The 15,177-nt window shown below is 49.1% G+C and overlaps 1 protein-coding gene across 1 annotated transcript in view; it reads right to left on the bottom strand.

Annotated features, from left to right (window-relative positions):
- Nucleotides 1–427: 427 nt before the first annotated feature.
- The window catches only part of fam131ab (family with sequence similarity 131 member Ab), a 53,640-nt gene continuing 38,890 nt past the window's right edge, over nucleotides 428–15,177 (bottom strand). Inside the window, exons 4-5 of the mRNA XM_056610465.1 lie at nucleotides 9,095–9,226; nucleotides 428–3,872 (exon numbers count right to left, since the gene is read on the bottom strand). Coding sequence (XP_056466440.1) covers nucleotides 3,289–3,872; nucleotides 9,095–9,226 — 716 coding nt within the window. The 3' untranslated portion in view covers nucleotides 428–3,288. The remainder of the gene's footprint in view (nucleotides 3,873–9,094; nucleotides 9,227–15,177) is intronic.

Raw genomic sequence — 15,177 nt, 5'->3', positions numbered from 1 at the left:
GAGGAGGGGGCGTTTTGGAACAGGTGACGTGCTGATGGACAGCGAGCCACAGGCAGCACCAGGCTGTGTGTGTGTATGTGTGTGTTTGAGTTAATATGTGACAAGCTGCGGGAATGAAAAGCCATAACAGCAAGGTGCCCGTCTTTCTCTCTCAGAACGCACACAAAGCGCGGAGGGAGGGAGATAGAGAGAGAGAGAGAGAGAGAGAGAGAGAGAGAGAGAGGGGGAGGGAGAGAGTGAGAGGGAGAGGGGGAGGGAGAGAGTGAGAGAGAGGGGGAGGGAGAGAGAGAGGGAGAGGGGGAGGGAGAGAGAGAGAGGGGGGGGGGGGAGAGAGAGAGAGATGGGTAAAAGCACCAGATGGAGCGGGCCGACCAACACAAAGCAGCGAGTCAGGTGAAGCAAGGGGGCGTGTGACCTCATCCTCCATTCCCCACGCACGGCCCGCCATTTACTGTCCACTCAGAGGACAGTGACGCAGATCATACCCCAAAATGAAAAGGACATCATGGGATACTGCAGCACCCAGGGCTCAGGTGCCAATGTGGGCTCTCCCTCTGTTTCTGTGACCCTCTGTTTCTGTCTCTCTCTCTCTCTGGTTCTGTCTGTTTCTCTCTCTCTGTTTCTGTCTCTCTGATTCTCTGTCTCTGTTCGTCTATCTCTCTCTGTCTCTTTCTCTCTCTATCTCTCTATGTTTCTCTGTCTCACTTTCTCGCCGTCTCTCTCTGTTTCTGTCTCTCTCTCTCTCTCTCTCGCCGTCTGTCTGTTTCTCTGTCTCTCTCCGTCTCTGTCCGTGTATCTCTCTCCGTTTCTCTCCGTCTCTCTCTTTCTGTTTCTCTTTGTGTTTGGCGCTATGACCAGCTACGACCCTGGACTGCAGATGGCTGTGAGGATTTCTCCCATGTTCTGATGTGACTGCCGTGCTCATGAAACATGGGTGGGGTGACGGGTGGATGTGTGAGGGAGAGAACTGCATGATGCAAGGGCAGAAGGAATGGAAGGCACAGCGTTATGGTTTCCCCCTGAGTTTACGACCCACTCTCTCCACTGCTCGTCTCTTCCTGATGTAGACCCTGCTAGGTGCTGACCTTAATGTAAACACTTGAGCTGCTCAACTTTTATTTGCTACAAAAAAGGGGGGGGGGGGGGGGAGAAATCCTCTTCATCCTCTGTGGCTTAGGTCAGATGGTTAGCCATTCTTATTTTCCCTTATTTCCATCTCTAATTACTGCTTAACGGCACTGCTTAAAGCTCAATGAGATTTCTATCCACCCCATACAGTTTAAAGGGAACTGCTGCGACAGGGGTTAGGAGCGGACATCGCATGCTTAACCAGCCTGCTGACATTGTAGGAAACGCACAGGACGCGTGCACTTACAAAAAACAACCAGAATCAGTTGTGCACGCACACACAGTCACACTCACAAAAGATTGAGGCTTTTTTTTGCCAAACAAACAAAACGGGGTCAACGCAGGATATGAAGACACAATGTGATTCTTTTTTTTAAATGCACACTTGCCTTCTCTTCCAGCTAATGGACATCGCAGCGTTTACCCAACAGAAAGTATGCAGTCACGACGGGGAGACGGGAGACCCTCCAATGGGATTTCCTGAGTTGCATGAATGACAGTCCCTCTAGGGGATGTGGGAGTGGACTCGTGGGCGGGACTCCTGGCAGCGCAGTATGGAGGCGTGAATGTACTGTATCTTTAAGTATGCCCTTTAACGCCCACCGCCTCCTCCAAGAAGATACACTAAGGAACACCTAGACGTCTAGAAACCTAGGAACCTTGTCTTAGAAAAGAGGGAGTATCAAATAAAAGGCAAAGCTCATCAGTACTCAGTATGACAGGAAGTGGTAATCAGAGTTGAAACCAGACACTCTCAGTAGGATGGAGGAGGGCGGGATGACAATGACAATAACCAACCAAATCACAGTATCTGCTTTTGAAAAAAAATCTTTTTCACATTTAGTTTTTGTTTGTTTTCTTTTTTCCCAGTAGACTATATCACACAGTGATAACGAAGAAAGAGGAGAAGACTACAGCCACCACGCTAGCTTCGTGCAAAAAACACATACACTGGCACATCGCATTAGGCAAAGAGATCAAAGCAAGACAACGCATACAAAAATATAGAAAACCTCCGATGCGACCACCGGCCTCTGCTCTGGGGCTAGGGACCTCTGGGCCCTCAAGCGTTTCTTTCTCTTCCTGTTCATCCACCAAAGGGTCAGGAACCTCCTCTCAGCGATGTTTCAGTTTGCTTGGTTATGGGGTCACAGCTGTTGTGTGTTTAGCTTCCATTTGAATGTCTTCAACACAGAGTTCACCCCCATGTTAGGGAACCTGGTGGTCCCATCGCTCCTGGGTAACCCCACCACCACCACAGGATGACTTGAACCTAGCACAATAAAAGCAAATCATCTCGGCTCAAGTCATTTGTCACACAGCCTTGTCGTCTTTCTCCCCCCATAGTTTAAATTTTGTTGAAATACAGACATACATACTAATGTCCCGTCACTTATGAAAACATTCCAGCATTTGCTCATAATGGTTGTGACTGGGATAATATAATAGTTTGGCATACGCAGCAAGCCATGCCCATTTAAGGATGCTATCGGTCTCTGGCAATAAAAGAAAGAAAGGGGGTCAAAGGGAAGGCAGGCAGGTCCCAGGATGCGGTGTGGACCTGCCCGCCCGTTGGACAGGCTTCATCCACGAGCAGGGCTGAGAAGGTCACACAGAACAGCCTAGAAGGTTACAAACTGTGCTCTGGCTAAGCCCATTGGTTATAGCACTTGCAAAAGACACATGCAAAATTCAAGTGTTTGGACTTGGTCCACTTGTAATCCAAAAAAGTACTTTCCAGAGTGCATTTCTCCTCCCCAGGTACAATCCCTACCAACCAATCAGCAGCCCTGGGTACACCCGAACAGCCAGCCAATCAGCAGGGTCCAGTGCACAGGTTCACTGAAGGCCTTCATAGCCAGGCCACTGCTCTTTATCACACATAGAAAAGATTGTTTGGACGCCTCAAAACAAAAAGCTTTTGGATAGAAGATCAAAGGACAGAATTTGAGCTCTGGAGGGGAGGAGGGTCAGTGAGTTATGGGTCGAACAACTCAGGAGAATTGGAAAGATGAGATTTTAAATTGTTGTACAAATAAGGCAATATGGACCGTTTTCAAGATTCATGGGGGAAGTGGAGCGAGTCATGGAAAACCAAAGAACAGAGATGAGTGGGAGGAGCGGTGAGGGCCAGCTGTCGCTCCCAGCTGACACCAGGAGTCACTGGCTGTTGGCCTGCCTCTCCTGGCCCTCCTCTTCTTCCTCGTCCAGGGAGACCACCCCAGAGGAGGCCACGTCCGACACCCTCCGGCAGGGTTGGTGCTCCTCCCCCACCTGGCACACGGTTGTCTTGTAGCCCTTGCAGGGCCCATCGTCACCCTCCTCCTCCTCTCCCGGCGACAGGTAGGTCTCAGAGTAGGAGGCCGAGTAGCAGGGGGAGTCCTGCCCCCCACCGCTGCCCCCGGCGGGCGAGGGAGGGCCGGCGGCAGCACGCTGCAGGCGGGCCAGCAGCAGCTCCTCGCCCCCCTGCAGCACAGACAGGATCTTGGCGGCCAGTTCGGTGGCGTTGCCGTGGGGATGGCGATGGGGTTTGCCGGAGGTGCCTAGGTCACGTAGCAATGGGTGTAGCTCGTCCAGGCTGCACAGGCTGGAGCACAGCGTGTCCGGGGAGTCGGAGGTGGGGGAGGGTTCTGCCCCGCCCCCGCCACCGGGCCCCTCACAGCAGAGACCCCTGAGGCTCAGGTTCTGGCACATCTGGCTGTGAATCAGGTCCTTCAGGTAAGGAGGGAACGGCGACGAGACCTCTGGAACAAAACAACCAGACAAAGAACATGAAACAACCAGACAAAGACCAACAACCAGACAGAGACCATGAATGAAACAACCAGACAGACCATGAAACAACCAGACAAAGTACAACAATCAGACAGAGACAATGAATGAATCGAATCAGACAATGACCAACAACCAGACAGAGACCATGACACAACCAGACAATGACCAACAACCAGACAGAGACCATGACACAACCAGACAAAGACCAACAACCAGACAGAGACCATGAAACAACCAGACAAAGACCAACAACCAGTGACCATGAAACAACCAGACAAAGACCAACATCCAGACAAAGACCATGAATGAAACAACCAGACACAGACCATGAAGGAAACAAACAGACGATGAACATGAATGAAACAACCAGACAAAAACCATGAATGAAACAACCAGACAGAGACCGTGAATGAAACAACCAGACAAAGACTGTGAATGAAACAACCAGACAAGGACCATGAAGGAAACAACCACAGACCATGAATGAAACAACCAGACAGAGACCATGAATGAAACAACGCGACAGAGACCATGAATGAAACAACCAGACAAAGTCTGTCAATGAAACAACCAGACAAAGACCATGAATGAAACAACCAGACAAAGGCTTTGACTGAAACAACCAGACAAAGGCTGTGACTGAAACAACCAGATACAGACCATGAATGAAACAACCAGACAGAGACCATGAATGAAACAACCAGACAAAGTCTGTCAATGAAACAACCACACAAAGACCATGAATAAAACAACTAGACAGTCTGTCAATGAAACAACCAGACAAAGTCTGTCAATGAAACAACCAGACAAAGACCATGAATGAAACAAACAGACAAAGACAATAAATTAAACAACCAGACAAAGACCAACAACCAGACAGAGACCATGAACGAAACCACTTGACAAAGACCATGAATGAAACAAGACAAAGACCATGAAGGAAACACTCCGATTGTATATAGGCTGCATACAACAATGTGACTTGTTTGCTTTATTTACAGACACGTTAAAGGAAGCCCCATTTTAAACCATGAACATTCTATATATTTTTTACAAGGCTCTTCTCAATGCTGCGGAATGCTCCGTTGACTTGCATGAGAATTCTAGACTTCCCCTGGTTAATTATTTTACGATAATTGACTTGTTGCTAAGCATATAATGACCGCTGTCAAGAAAAGTGGATTTATTGCTCCTGATTGACGCCTTTGGTAACACTCCGCAAGTAGTCCGGTAACTTATCAACCCCAGCGCATTCGGTTGCTAAGCGCCATCAGCGTCTTGGAGGATTATTTCTCTGCTGATCAAAAAGACACACGGTGTGAAGTAATTTTTTTCGTTTTGGCAAGTAGCCGTATAATAAGCGGGATAATGTTTAGAACGTTGCTGGTCATTATCAAAAAATAAGCCCCTTTAGGGCGAGGCAAGACACCTCCGCTTCATGGGGAACATGGACTTTGTATTTTTAATTTTACTCGGTTCCATAACGTCTACTAAACTACCAATAAGCCTTGGTGATTGTCAACCAATCAAAAGAGAGCAAAACAATTTACAATGAAGCGGTACAGTCCGGTATTAAAGGGGTGATATCATGCTTTTTCGACTTTTCCCTTTGCTTTAGATGTAGACATGCTTTAGACCCTACGTATGTGTACATGTTTTAGGTGAGCTAAGCTAGAAAAATCTAAGTCTGAGCCAGGGAGACCTGAGACCTCAATAAGGGCTTGAAACAGCTTGTTTACGCTCAAACTTTACTTCCCTAATAGTGTGGCCAGGGCTCTACAGTGTGCCCATTTCACTCGCATTTGCGAGTGAATATTTCGGCGTGCGAACGAGAAAAACAAAACAGGAGCACGTGTGCGAGTGACTTCTCCACAGCGCACTATACTGTGCGTTCACACCAAACGCGAAGGGGCAAAACGATTCCATACAAAGCAGAGATTCCATTTGCATCGCAACACTTTTGCCCGGCACGGGCGAGCGCGTTCACGTGGATTTCAGGTGGATTTGCAGCACGCCACTTTTGCTCGAGTTGAAATATTAAACTTTGCCGCGACATTCGCGTGATGACAGCCAATCAGCGTTCAACAGCGTGGCCACTGAGTGACGTGCGTAACGTAACAGCCAATCAGTTTTCAACCGGCCAACCGTTCCCTGCAGTGCAGTCCGGGGTGAACCGCAGCATGGAGGAGAAAGTGATTGTTGCCGTTTACGACTCCCCGAGCTCTATATATTATAGTATATAATATAATATAACTGTATTGTATAGATAATATCACGGCCAAAAGCTCTGTGCGCCCCCGGATCGCCGTAGCGCGGGGAGCGCTACGGGAGGGTTTAGCGGGTTTGTTTACCTACGTTGCTATGGTTACCAGTCTTGTGTGTTCCAACGGTTTATTAGGTATCTAAATCTGTCTAATCAATACTTCATTTACTGCCTTTTCCGTGGTCATTACAATATTATGAATAGACTGCGTGGAGAAAGTTAATGCTGTTACTGTAGTCGATAAAGTCTACAAATTCAACCCCCGACTGGTTGAAGGAGTTCAGGTGGCTAGATTATGATGCTAAGTCTGTACATTTTGTAAGGAAGCCCCATCGGCAATGGCAGGCTCCTCTCTGTTTAGAACGGGGAACCCTAATCTGATACACAATGCTGTGATGAAACACATCGAGTCCACTAGGCATTCTCGCTGTCCCAATTTATATATAAATCGCACCCAGTCCCAGCCCAATAACCCTGGTACGGTGGAAGCCGAAATTGGTGCTGTTTTGTGTAGCCTAAATGTAATCTTGTCTATTTATTTGTCTTAATCTTGCTATAGTAAATTGGTGCTGTTGGTGTGTGCAATTTCTGCACGCTAATAAATGTTCTAAACAAAAACCTATTGTGCCCCCATTTTTTTTTCCTGTGCTCCTAAATTTTTTAACTTAGGGGCACGAGTGCTCCTGAAAAAAAAAGTTTTTGTAGAGCTCTGAGTGTGACGTCTTTTTTTTCCTAGTTTTCTCAATTCAAATTTAGTTAAATTACACTGAACTGTACTCCCTCAAATATCAGACATTCTTTGAAAACGCCATTTTAAGTTCATAGGCAAACCAAGAGGGTATCAGAGTGACCACCTGACTGCCGAAGCCTATAGAGGATGCTCAGAGTACTGTTGAGGCCTGAGCACCCACTGTATCCCAGCCAAGGAACTGCCTTTACATCCAGGAGAGAGCATTCAGTAAGCACTTTGGGCTCTCAGCACTGGATTCAGATCAGGTTTCAGCTCGCTGGCCTGCTGATGTTAATATGTGCCTTGTTGGTCTGCAGAGAGCAACGTGAAGACCGGGAGATGTTAAAGTGCAGCATATCAGATTACCATATCAGGGAACCACACTCTTTGAAATGTTGAACGGGTAATTGGTGATTCAATGTCTTCGGGTAAAGACATTCCATGGTGCAAACAGGCAATATGTGGATTCAATATTTAAAAAGAATGCACACTTGCTCTTCCAGCCCACAGACATCATGGCATTTACCCAACAGAAAGTATGCAGTCATCGACGGGGAGATGGGAGACATTAACGTGGAGCTGATGTGTTTATTTGTTGGTATACGGAGGGTGCTGGTGCTTCCATCCAATGGGATTTCCTAAGTTGCATGAATGACCCCCTTCCGGTCATTTGAGCGTGCACACAGGCATGTATCCAGAGAGTTCATAGAGCCCTGGTACAGCGCACAGCCAGAGACCGTCTGCAGTGAGGGGAATTATATTCAATTGCAAGAGGGATATCAAATTGCGTGAGGGAACAAAAAATATGTTGGAAGTGCATGAAAACTAGGGCACTGGGACAATAAGATCCATGACAGACCGATCTGGACCACAGGGGGGAAGGAGAGAGTCAGAGAGACACAGAGAGAGAGAGAGAGAATGAATAATTTATATTTAATAGGGCCTTGAGAGGCAAGGGCCAACTTTTACAATTGTCCTGATAAGTTGGAATCACAATATAGAAAGAAGTTTATATATTAGAGGTCTAACCAATCACAAACTCCGGATGTGGTACGACACAAGGTCATGGGGTAATAGTTGAGTTCGATACGTGAAAGGACACATATTATACCACCAGGTGTGAGTGTGATTAGCCTTACAAGCCGTTTTGAAAATCTGCCCCATATGACATCACTAGTGGGCGTGTCCACCTAGATCTGTGCTGGATAGATGAGCAACGTTTACTTCAGTCAACTGGGTAGGCTGGTAGACTGATCTATCCAGCACACATCTAGGTGGACACGCCCACTAGTGATGTCATATTGGGCAGATTTTCGAAACGGCTTGTAAGGGTAATCACACTCACTCCTGGTGGTATAATACGTCTCCTTTAACAGAATAAGGTCTGAAGGTGTCACTTCTGTTCACACGTAAACGTATGGCCAGCTGTACTTTTATGGGTTACCGTTACACGCTATAGCAGAATCTTGTTGTAGTAGAACAAAAGACATTCAATGACTTTTTTGAGAGAAGGTCAATTCTATTCACACTATTAGAATCCTGTGGCAGTATCACCCTTTGAACACCAGTATGTCTGGGCTGGTTTACCCTCGTTCCACCGGTGATACAGTGGTGTGATGTCAGGCATGCAAACCGGGGTCTGGAGGCATGGCTTAGCCACTGCCATTTTGTGCTCCTGACATTACTGATGTGCCAACCTGCTTTTGTTGACATTCAAGGCTGTTTGTGTGACCTTCCATTGAGGCACATGACGTCGGATGTGAAGTTATGCAGCAGTTACCACAAGAAATCACCTTCCTTGAAGTTTAATACATAATTTGTTTTAAGGTAATCTGTGATCCCAAGTGGGTGTACTATGTTTAACTGTGTGTGTTGTGTGTGTGTGTGTGTGTGTGTGTGTGTGTGTGTGTGTGTGTGTGTGTGTGTGTGTGTGTGTGTGTGTGTGTGTGTGTGTGTGTGTGTGTGTGTGTGTGTGTGTATGTGTGTGTGCACTGTGTTTCACTGTGTGTGTGTGTACTGTGTTTAACTGTGTGTGTGTGTGGGTGTATGTGTGTGTGTGTGCGCACTGCGTTTAACTGTATGTGTGTGGGTGTGTGTGTGTGTGTAGTACTGTTTTTAAGTGTGTGTGTGTGTGTGTGTGTGTGTGTGTGTGTGTGTGTGTGTGTGTGTGTGTGTGTGTGTGTGTGTGTGTGTGTTACCTGTGCTCTGTGTGGCGGGCTCGTTGGCAGGCAGAAAGTCTTCATCGTATGAGTCATCAGTGGAGTCGTCTCCGTCCACAGAGGACCAGGCCCTGAGCTTAGCCTCCGCTATGGCAAACTGCTCTGCCACGCCTGCACACACACACACACACACACACACACACACACACACACACACACACACACACACACACACACACACACACACACACACGATATATGCTGCATGGATCAATGCAGGATTCACCATTTCCGACGCCCGCTTTGTAACGCAAACACACAGTGCCACGCATATAGATGTAGACAAGGTGATAAGTGGTTGTCATGGTAACCCGCTCAGTACCTGTCAATCGCATTTCCACGTAGTGTCACAAATACTTTCCGATTGACCAATTCCCACGAGGGAACCGTGGTGCGTGTGACGTTGCATCGGCGCAGCCGATATATCCAATCAGTATTTCTCATGTTGTCACATGACCGGCCCGGCTAATATGGCTTCCGCTAAGCGCCCGCTGCAGACCCATGCTCTCTGTCTTTGTGGCAATTACCTTTTAAAGCAGCATTTTACCAGATGACATTTCTACAGGTCCATGACTCCGGTAGTTAGTGGCGATGAATCAACTCTAGAAACCCTTTTCTGGAGACATCCTGGGATCTAATGAGGAGGTAAGCTGCCACAGAATGGGCTCCATAGTGAAGAGGACTGCTACCTGTATAGTTTAAACTGGTGATTACTCAATGATAAATAAATGCCCCAAGCTCACCTATGCTGAGTGCTGAATGCTTCATCATAACATATTTACCTCTGGAAATTAAAACATGCATTATGTAAAATTCACAAAAGAAACACTGAAAAACCAATGCACACAGGCAACCGTGTGTGTGTGTGACTTTGGAGGTGACTCAGCATGTGCAAAGAGTTATATTGAACATTCACCTTCCATCACCAGCAGGAGGTAGCCTATCACAGAGAGCTAGGACTCTGAACTCCCTCCTACATCTCGCTCGATTAATCCTTCTGTTTTGTCTCATCTCATCTCATTTTCTTCCGCTTATCCGGGGTCGGGTCGCGGGGGGAGCAGCTCAAGCAGGGGGCCCCAGACTTCCCTTTCCCGGGCCACATTGACCAACTCTGACGGGGGGATCCCGAGGCGTTCCCAGGCCAGTGTTGAGATATAATCTCTCCACCTAGTCCTGGGTCTTCCCCGAGGTCTCCTCCCCACTGGACGTGCCTGAAACACCTCCCAAGGAAGGCGCCCAGTGGGCATCCTTACCAGATGCCCGAACCACCTCAGCTGACTCCTTTCTAAGTAAAGGAGCAGCGGCTCTAATCCGAGTTCCTCACGGATGGCTGAGCTTCTCACCCTATCCCTAAGGGAGACGCCAACCACCCTTCTGAGAAAACTCATCTCGGCCGCTTGTACCCGCGATCTCGTCCTTTCGGTCATCACCCAGCCCTCATGACCATAGGTGAGGATAGGAACGAAAATCGACCGGTAGATCGAGAGCTTTGCCTTGCGGCTCAGCTCTCTTTTCGTCACAACGGTGCGGCAAAGCGAACGCAATACCGCCCCCGCTGCTCCGATTCTCCGGCCAATCTCACGTTCCATAGTACCCTCACTCGCGAACAAGACCCCGAGGTACTTGAACTCCTTCACTTGGGCTAAGGACTCATTTCCTACCCGGAGTAAGCAATCCATCGGTTTCCTGCTAAGAGTCATGGCCTCAGATTTAGCGGTGCTGATCCTCATCCCAGCCGCTTCACACTCGGCCGCCAGCCGATCCAGTGAGTGCTGAAGGTCACAGGCCGATGATCCCATGAGGACCACATCATCCGCAAAAAGCAGTGACGAGATCCTCAGACCACCGAACTGCAACCCCTCCCCACCACGACTACGCCTCGATATCCTGTCCATGTATATCACAAACAGGATTGGTGACAAGGCGCAGCCCTGGCGGAGCCCAGCACCCACCGAGAACGAAACTGACTGGCTGCCGAGGACGCGAACACAGCTCTCGCTTTGGGAGTACAGGGATTGGATGGCCCTGAGGATAGACCCCTTTACCCCATACTCCCGCAGCACCTCCCACAGTTTCTCCCGGGGGACCCGGTCATACGCCTTCTCCAGATCCACAAAACACATGTAGACCGGATGGGCATACTCCCAGGCCCCCTCCAGGATCCTTGCGAGAGTGAAGAGCTGGTCCGTAGTTCCACGTCCGGGGCGAAAACCGCATTGTTCCTCTTCAATCTGAGGTTCGACGATCGGCCGAACCCTCCTTTCCAGTACCTTGGAGTAGACTTTACCAGGGAGGCTGAGAAGTGTGATACCCCGGTAATTGGCACACACTCTCTGGTCCCCCTTTTTGAACAGGGGAACCACCACCCCGGTTTGCCACTCCTTTGGCACTGTACCCGACTCCCACGCGATGTTGAATAGGCGTGTCAACCATGACAGCCCCTCAACACCCAGAGCCTTTAGCATTTCTGGCTGGATCTCATCAATCCCTGGGGCTTTGCCACTGCGGAGATGTTTGACTACCTCAGTGACCTCCACCAGGGAAATTGACGACGAAACACCATCAACCTCGAGCTCTGCCTCCAACATAGAGGGCGTGTTATTCGGGTTCAGGAGTTCCTCAAAGTGTTCCTTCCAACGTCCGACGACCTCCTCAGTTGAGGTCAACAGAGTCCCCTCCTTACTGTACACAGCTTGGACGGTTCCCCGTTTCCCCCTCCTGAGGTGCCGGATAGTCTTCCAGAAACACTTTGGTGCCGACCGAAAGTCCTTCTCCATGGCCTCTCCGAACTTCTCCCACACCCGCTGCTTAGCCTCCGACACGGCAGCAGCTGCAGCCCTTCGGGCCTGTCGGTACCCTGCAACCGAGTCAGGAGTCCTCCCGGATATCATATCCCGGAAGGCCTCCTTCTTCAATCGGACGGCTTCCCTGACCACCGGTGTCCACCACGGTGTCCGAGGGTTACCGCCCCTTGAGGAGCCTAAGACCCTGAGGCCACAGCTAGCCACCGCAGCTTCAGCAATGGAGGCTTTGAACACAGCCCACTCCGGCTCAATGTCCCCAACCTCCACAGGAATGCTAGAAAAACTCCGCCGGAGGTGTGAGTTGAAGATACCTAGGACGGGGGCCTCCTCCAGACGTTCCCAGTTCACCCGCACTACGCGTTTGGGCTTACCAGGTCTATCCGGAAATTTCCCCCATTCCCTGATCCAACTCACAACCAGATGGTGGTCGGTTGACAGTTCCGCCCCTCTCTTTACCCGAGTGTCCAAAACATGCGGCCTCAGATCAGATGACACGATCACAAAATCGATCATTGATCTTCGGCCTAGGGTACTCTGGTACCAGGTACACTTATGAGCACCCTTATGTTCGAACATGGTGTTTGTTATGGATAATCCATGACTAGCACAGAAGTCCAATAACAAACGACCGTTCGGGTTTAGATCAGGGAGGCCGTTCCTCCCCACCACGCCTCTCCAGGTGTCTCCATCGTTGCCCACGTGGGCGTTGAAGTCACCCAGCAGAACTACGGAGTCCCCTACTGGAGCCCCATACAGGACTCCATTCAGGGTCTCCAAGAAGGCCGAGTACTCTGAACTGCTGTTTGGTGCATACGCACAAACAACAGTCAGAGTTTTCCCCCCTACAACCCTTAGGCGCAGGGAGGCGACCCTCTCGTCTACCGGGGTAAACTCCAACACCGCGGCGCTCAGCCGGGGATTTATGAGTATCCCCACACCCGCCCGGCGCCTCACGCCCTTGGCAACTCCGGAGAAGAATAGAGTCCAACCCTTATCCAGGAGTACGGTACCAGAGCTGAGACTGTGCGTGGAGGTAAGCCCCACCAGATCTAACTGATAGCGCTCCACCTCCCTCACAAGCTCTGGTTCCTTTCCCCACAGCGAGGTGACGTTCCACGTCCCCAGAGCTAGCTTCTGCCGCCCGGGTCTGGTCCGTCGAGACCCCTGACCTTCGCTGCCACCCATGTGGCTGCGCACCCGACCCCAACGGGTCTTCCCACAGGTGGTGGGCCCATGAGATGAAGAGAGGGGGGGTGCCACGTAGTTTGTTCGGGCTGTGCCCGACCGGGCTCCGTGGCAAACCCGGCCACCAGGCGCTCGCCATCGAGCCCTCCGCCTGGGCCTAGCTCCAGACGGGGGCCCCGGGCTTCCTCCGGGCCGGGTCACATCTCCTCTTTTTTCGATATTCATTGAGGATTTTTGAACCATTCTTAGTCTGGCCCCTCGCCTGAGACCACTCTGCCATGAGAGACCCTACCAGGAGCACAAGGCTCCAGACAACACAGCCCTCAGGTTCACAGGGACACGCAAACCTCTCCACCACGATAAGGTGACGGTTCCAGGAGAACCGTGTTTTGTATTTAGGCCAATTCATCCCCATCCCGTCCCCAATGATTTCCCTAGAAAAAACTTATTCAGGCAATTCCATACCCTTGCTGTTTCCTCTGCATCACATGTTCACTCTTTCACTCCTTATCTCTCTCACTCTCTCACGTTCCCACTCTCAATCTCTCTCTTCTGCATTCAAGTGTGGTCTCTCATGGAGCCGGATCGATGGTCCCATTCATCTGAGCGCTGAGTTCATCCTCTTCCCAGACAGCAGAGCGTCCACCAGCTGCACTGCTGCTCCTGCTCTGTAGTGCACCCTTCACAGGTCTGGGTCAAACACCAGGGGATTGTCGTATTTCCTTCCCCTCGCTGGTGGGTTCCATTGTGATCTCACTAGCTTTGTTGATTTGTCTTTGTTGCCGGTCAGTTTACCAACTCTGTAATACAGCCGCTTTGATGAGCATGTTTCTTTTTAAAGTTAGAACAAATACTGTCCAATAATGATTGTGTATATGCCAGTGATCAATGTGATAGACACTATTTAGTTTAAATAGCAGAGCTATAGTTTTATTTCTGCTTGTAACACAGGAGCTTCAACCAGCCCCTGTGATTTTGGGACAACATGGAGGCTGGTTTGTGAGGAGACACACACACACACACACACACACACACACACACAACCACTCTCTATCACACAAACACACACACACACACACACACACACACACACACACACACACACACACACCAACCCGGTATCACGCCAAGGCGTAAAATAGATACGTCTGTCCACATCGCAAGGCGTGTTCAGGCTCACGCTTTGCCTGACCAAAGCGTCACCCTGAACACGCGTCCTTCTCCATTCGAAATGAATGGGGGAATAGCACCAACAGGGGGCGATACGTTCTCCTAGCATTTGGTGAAATTGTTACGTAGCCATATTAATCGTTATTATCTGATTGGGAAATGCAATATTTTAGGACAGATACACCATTAAACGTGTTTCTAATGACATTTCTAGCGAGAAATTTACATTTTCCTTGCATAATCTTCAATCAGTGAATGTGTATGATCTTTATTAATCTTTATGATTTTAATGGGAAATACAATATTTTAGGATCGATTCACCGTTAAACGTGTTTCTAATAACATTTCTAGCGAGAAATATACTTTTTACTTGTATAATCTTCAGTCAGTGATTGTGTCTGATCTTTAGTTTTATAGTTATTAGGAAGATTTAATCGGCTCGCTCGCATGTTTCAACGACGTCAGGTGGCTAGGGACGCTGCTTTCGCTAAACTAGCAGCTCACGTGTTTCCTGCGTTTGTGTTATTTAACCGTTACTTTATGTAACTTTTAATGATATTGTAATAACCACAGGCGAGGTATTGAGCGAAGTAAGCTTGATAGCAGGTTTATTGGATTCCACAATCGGATGGGCAGGCACAGCTCCACCGGAAAACTACAACAACCAAAACTCCCGTCCGGAAGGAAACCCCCGGAACCCCCTCTCAGAAGGCCCGCCCCTTCCTCCCAAACCCTGTGACGCTACAATATCATCTTGTTAGAAACATAGATATATATAGAACACTGTTCTATATATATCTATGGTTAGAAACACGTTTATCTGAGAGCCAACCCAGTCGCCAAAAGCATACGTTGACAGTGTACGTTTTCGTGAACACTGGATTACGTCGCATTTCAACATAA

The sequence above is a fragment of the Gadus chalcogrammus genome, chromosome 16, assembly GCF_026213295.1.
Source record: "Gadus chalcogrammus isolate NIFS_2021 chromosome 16, NIFS_Gcha_1.0, whole genome shotgun sequence".
Lineage (NCBI taxonomy): Eukaryota > Metazoa > Chordata > Actinopteri > Gadiformes > Gadidae > Gadus > Gadus chalcogrammus.
This window is presented reverse-complemented; position numbering and strand designations above follow the sequence as displayed.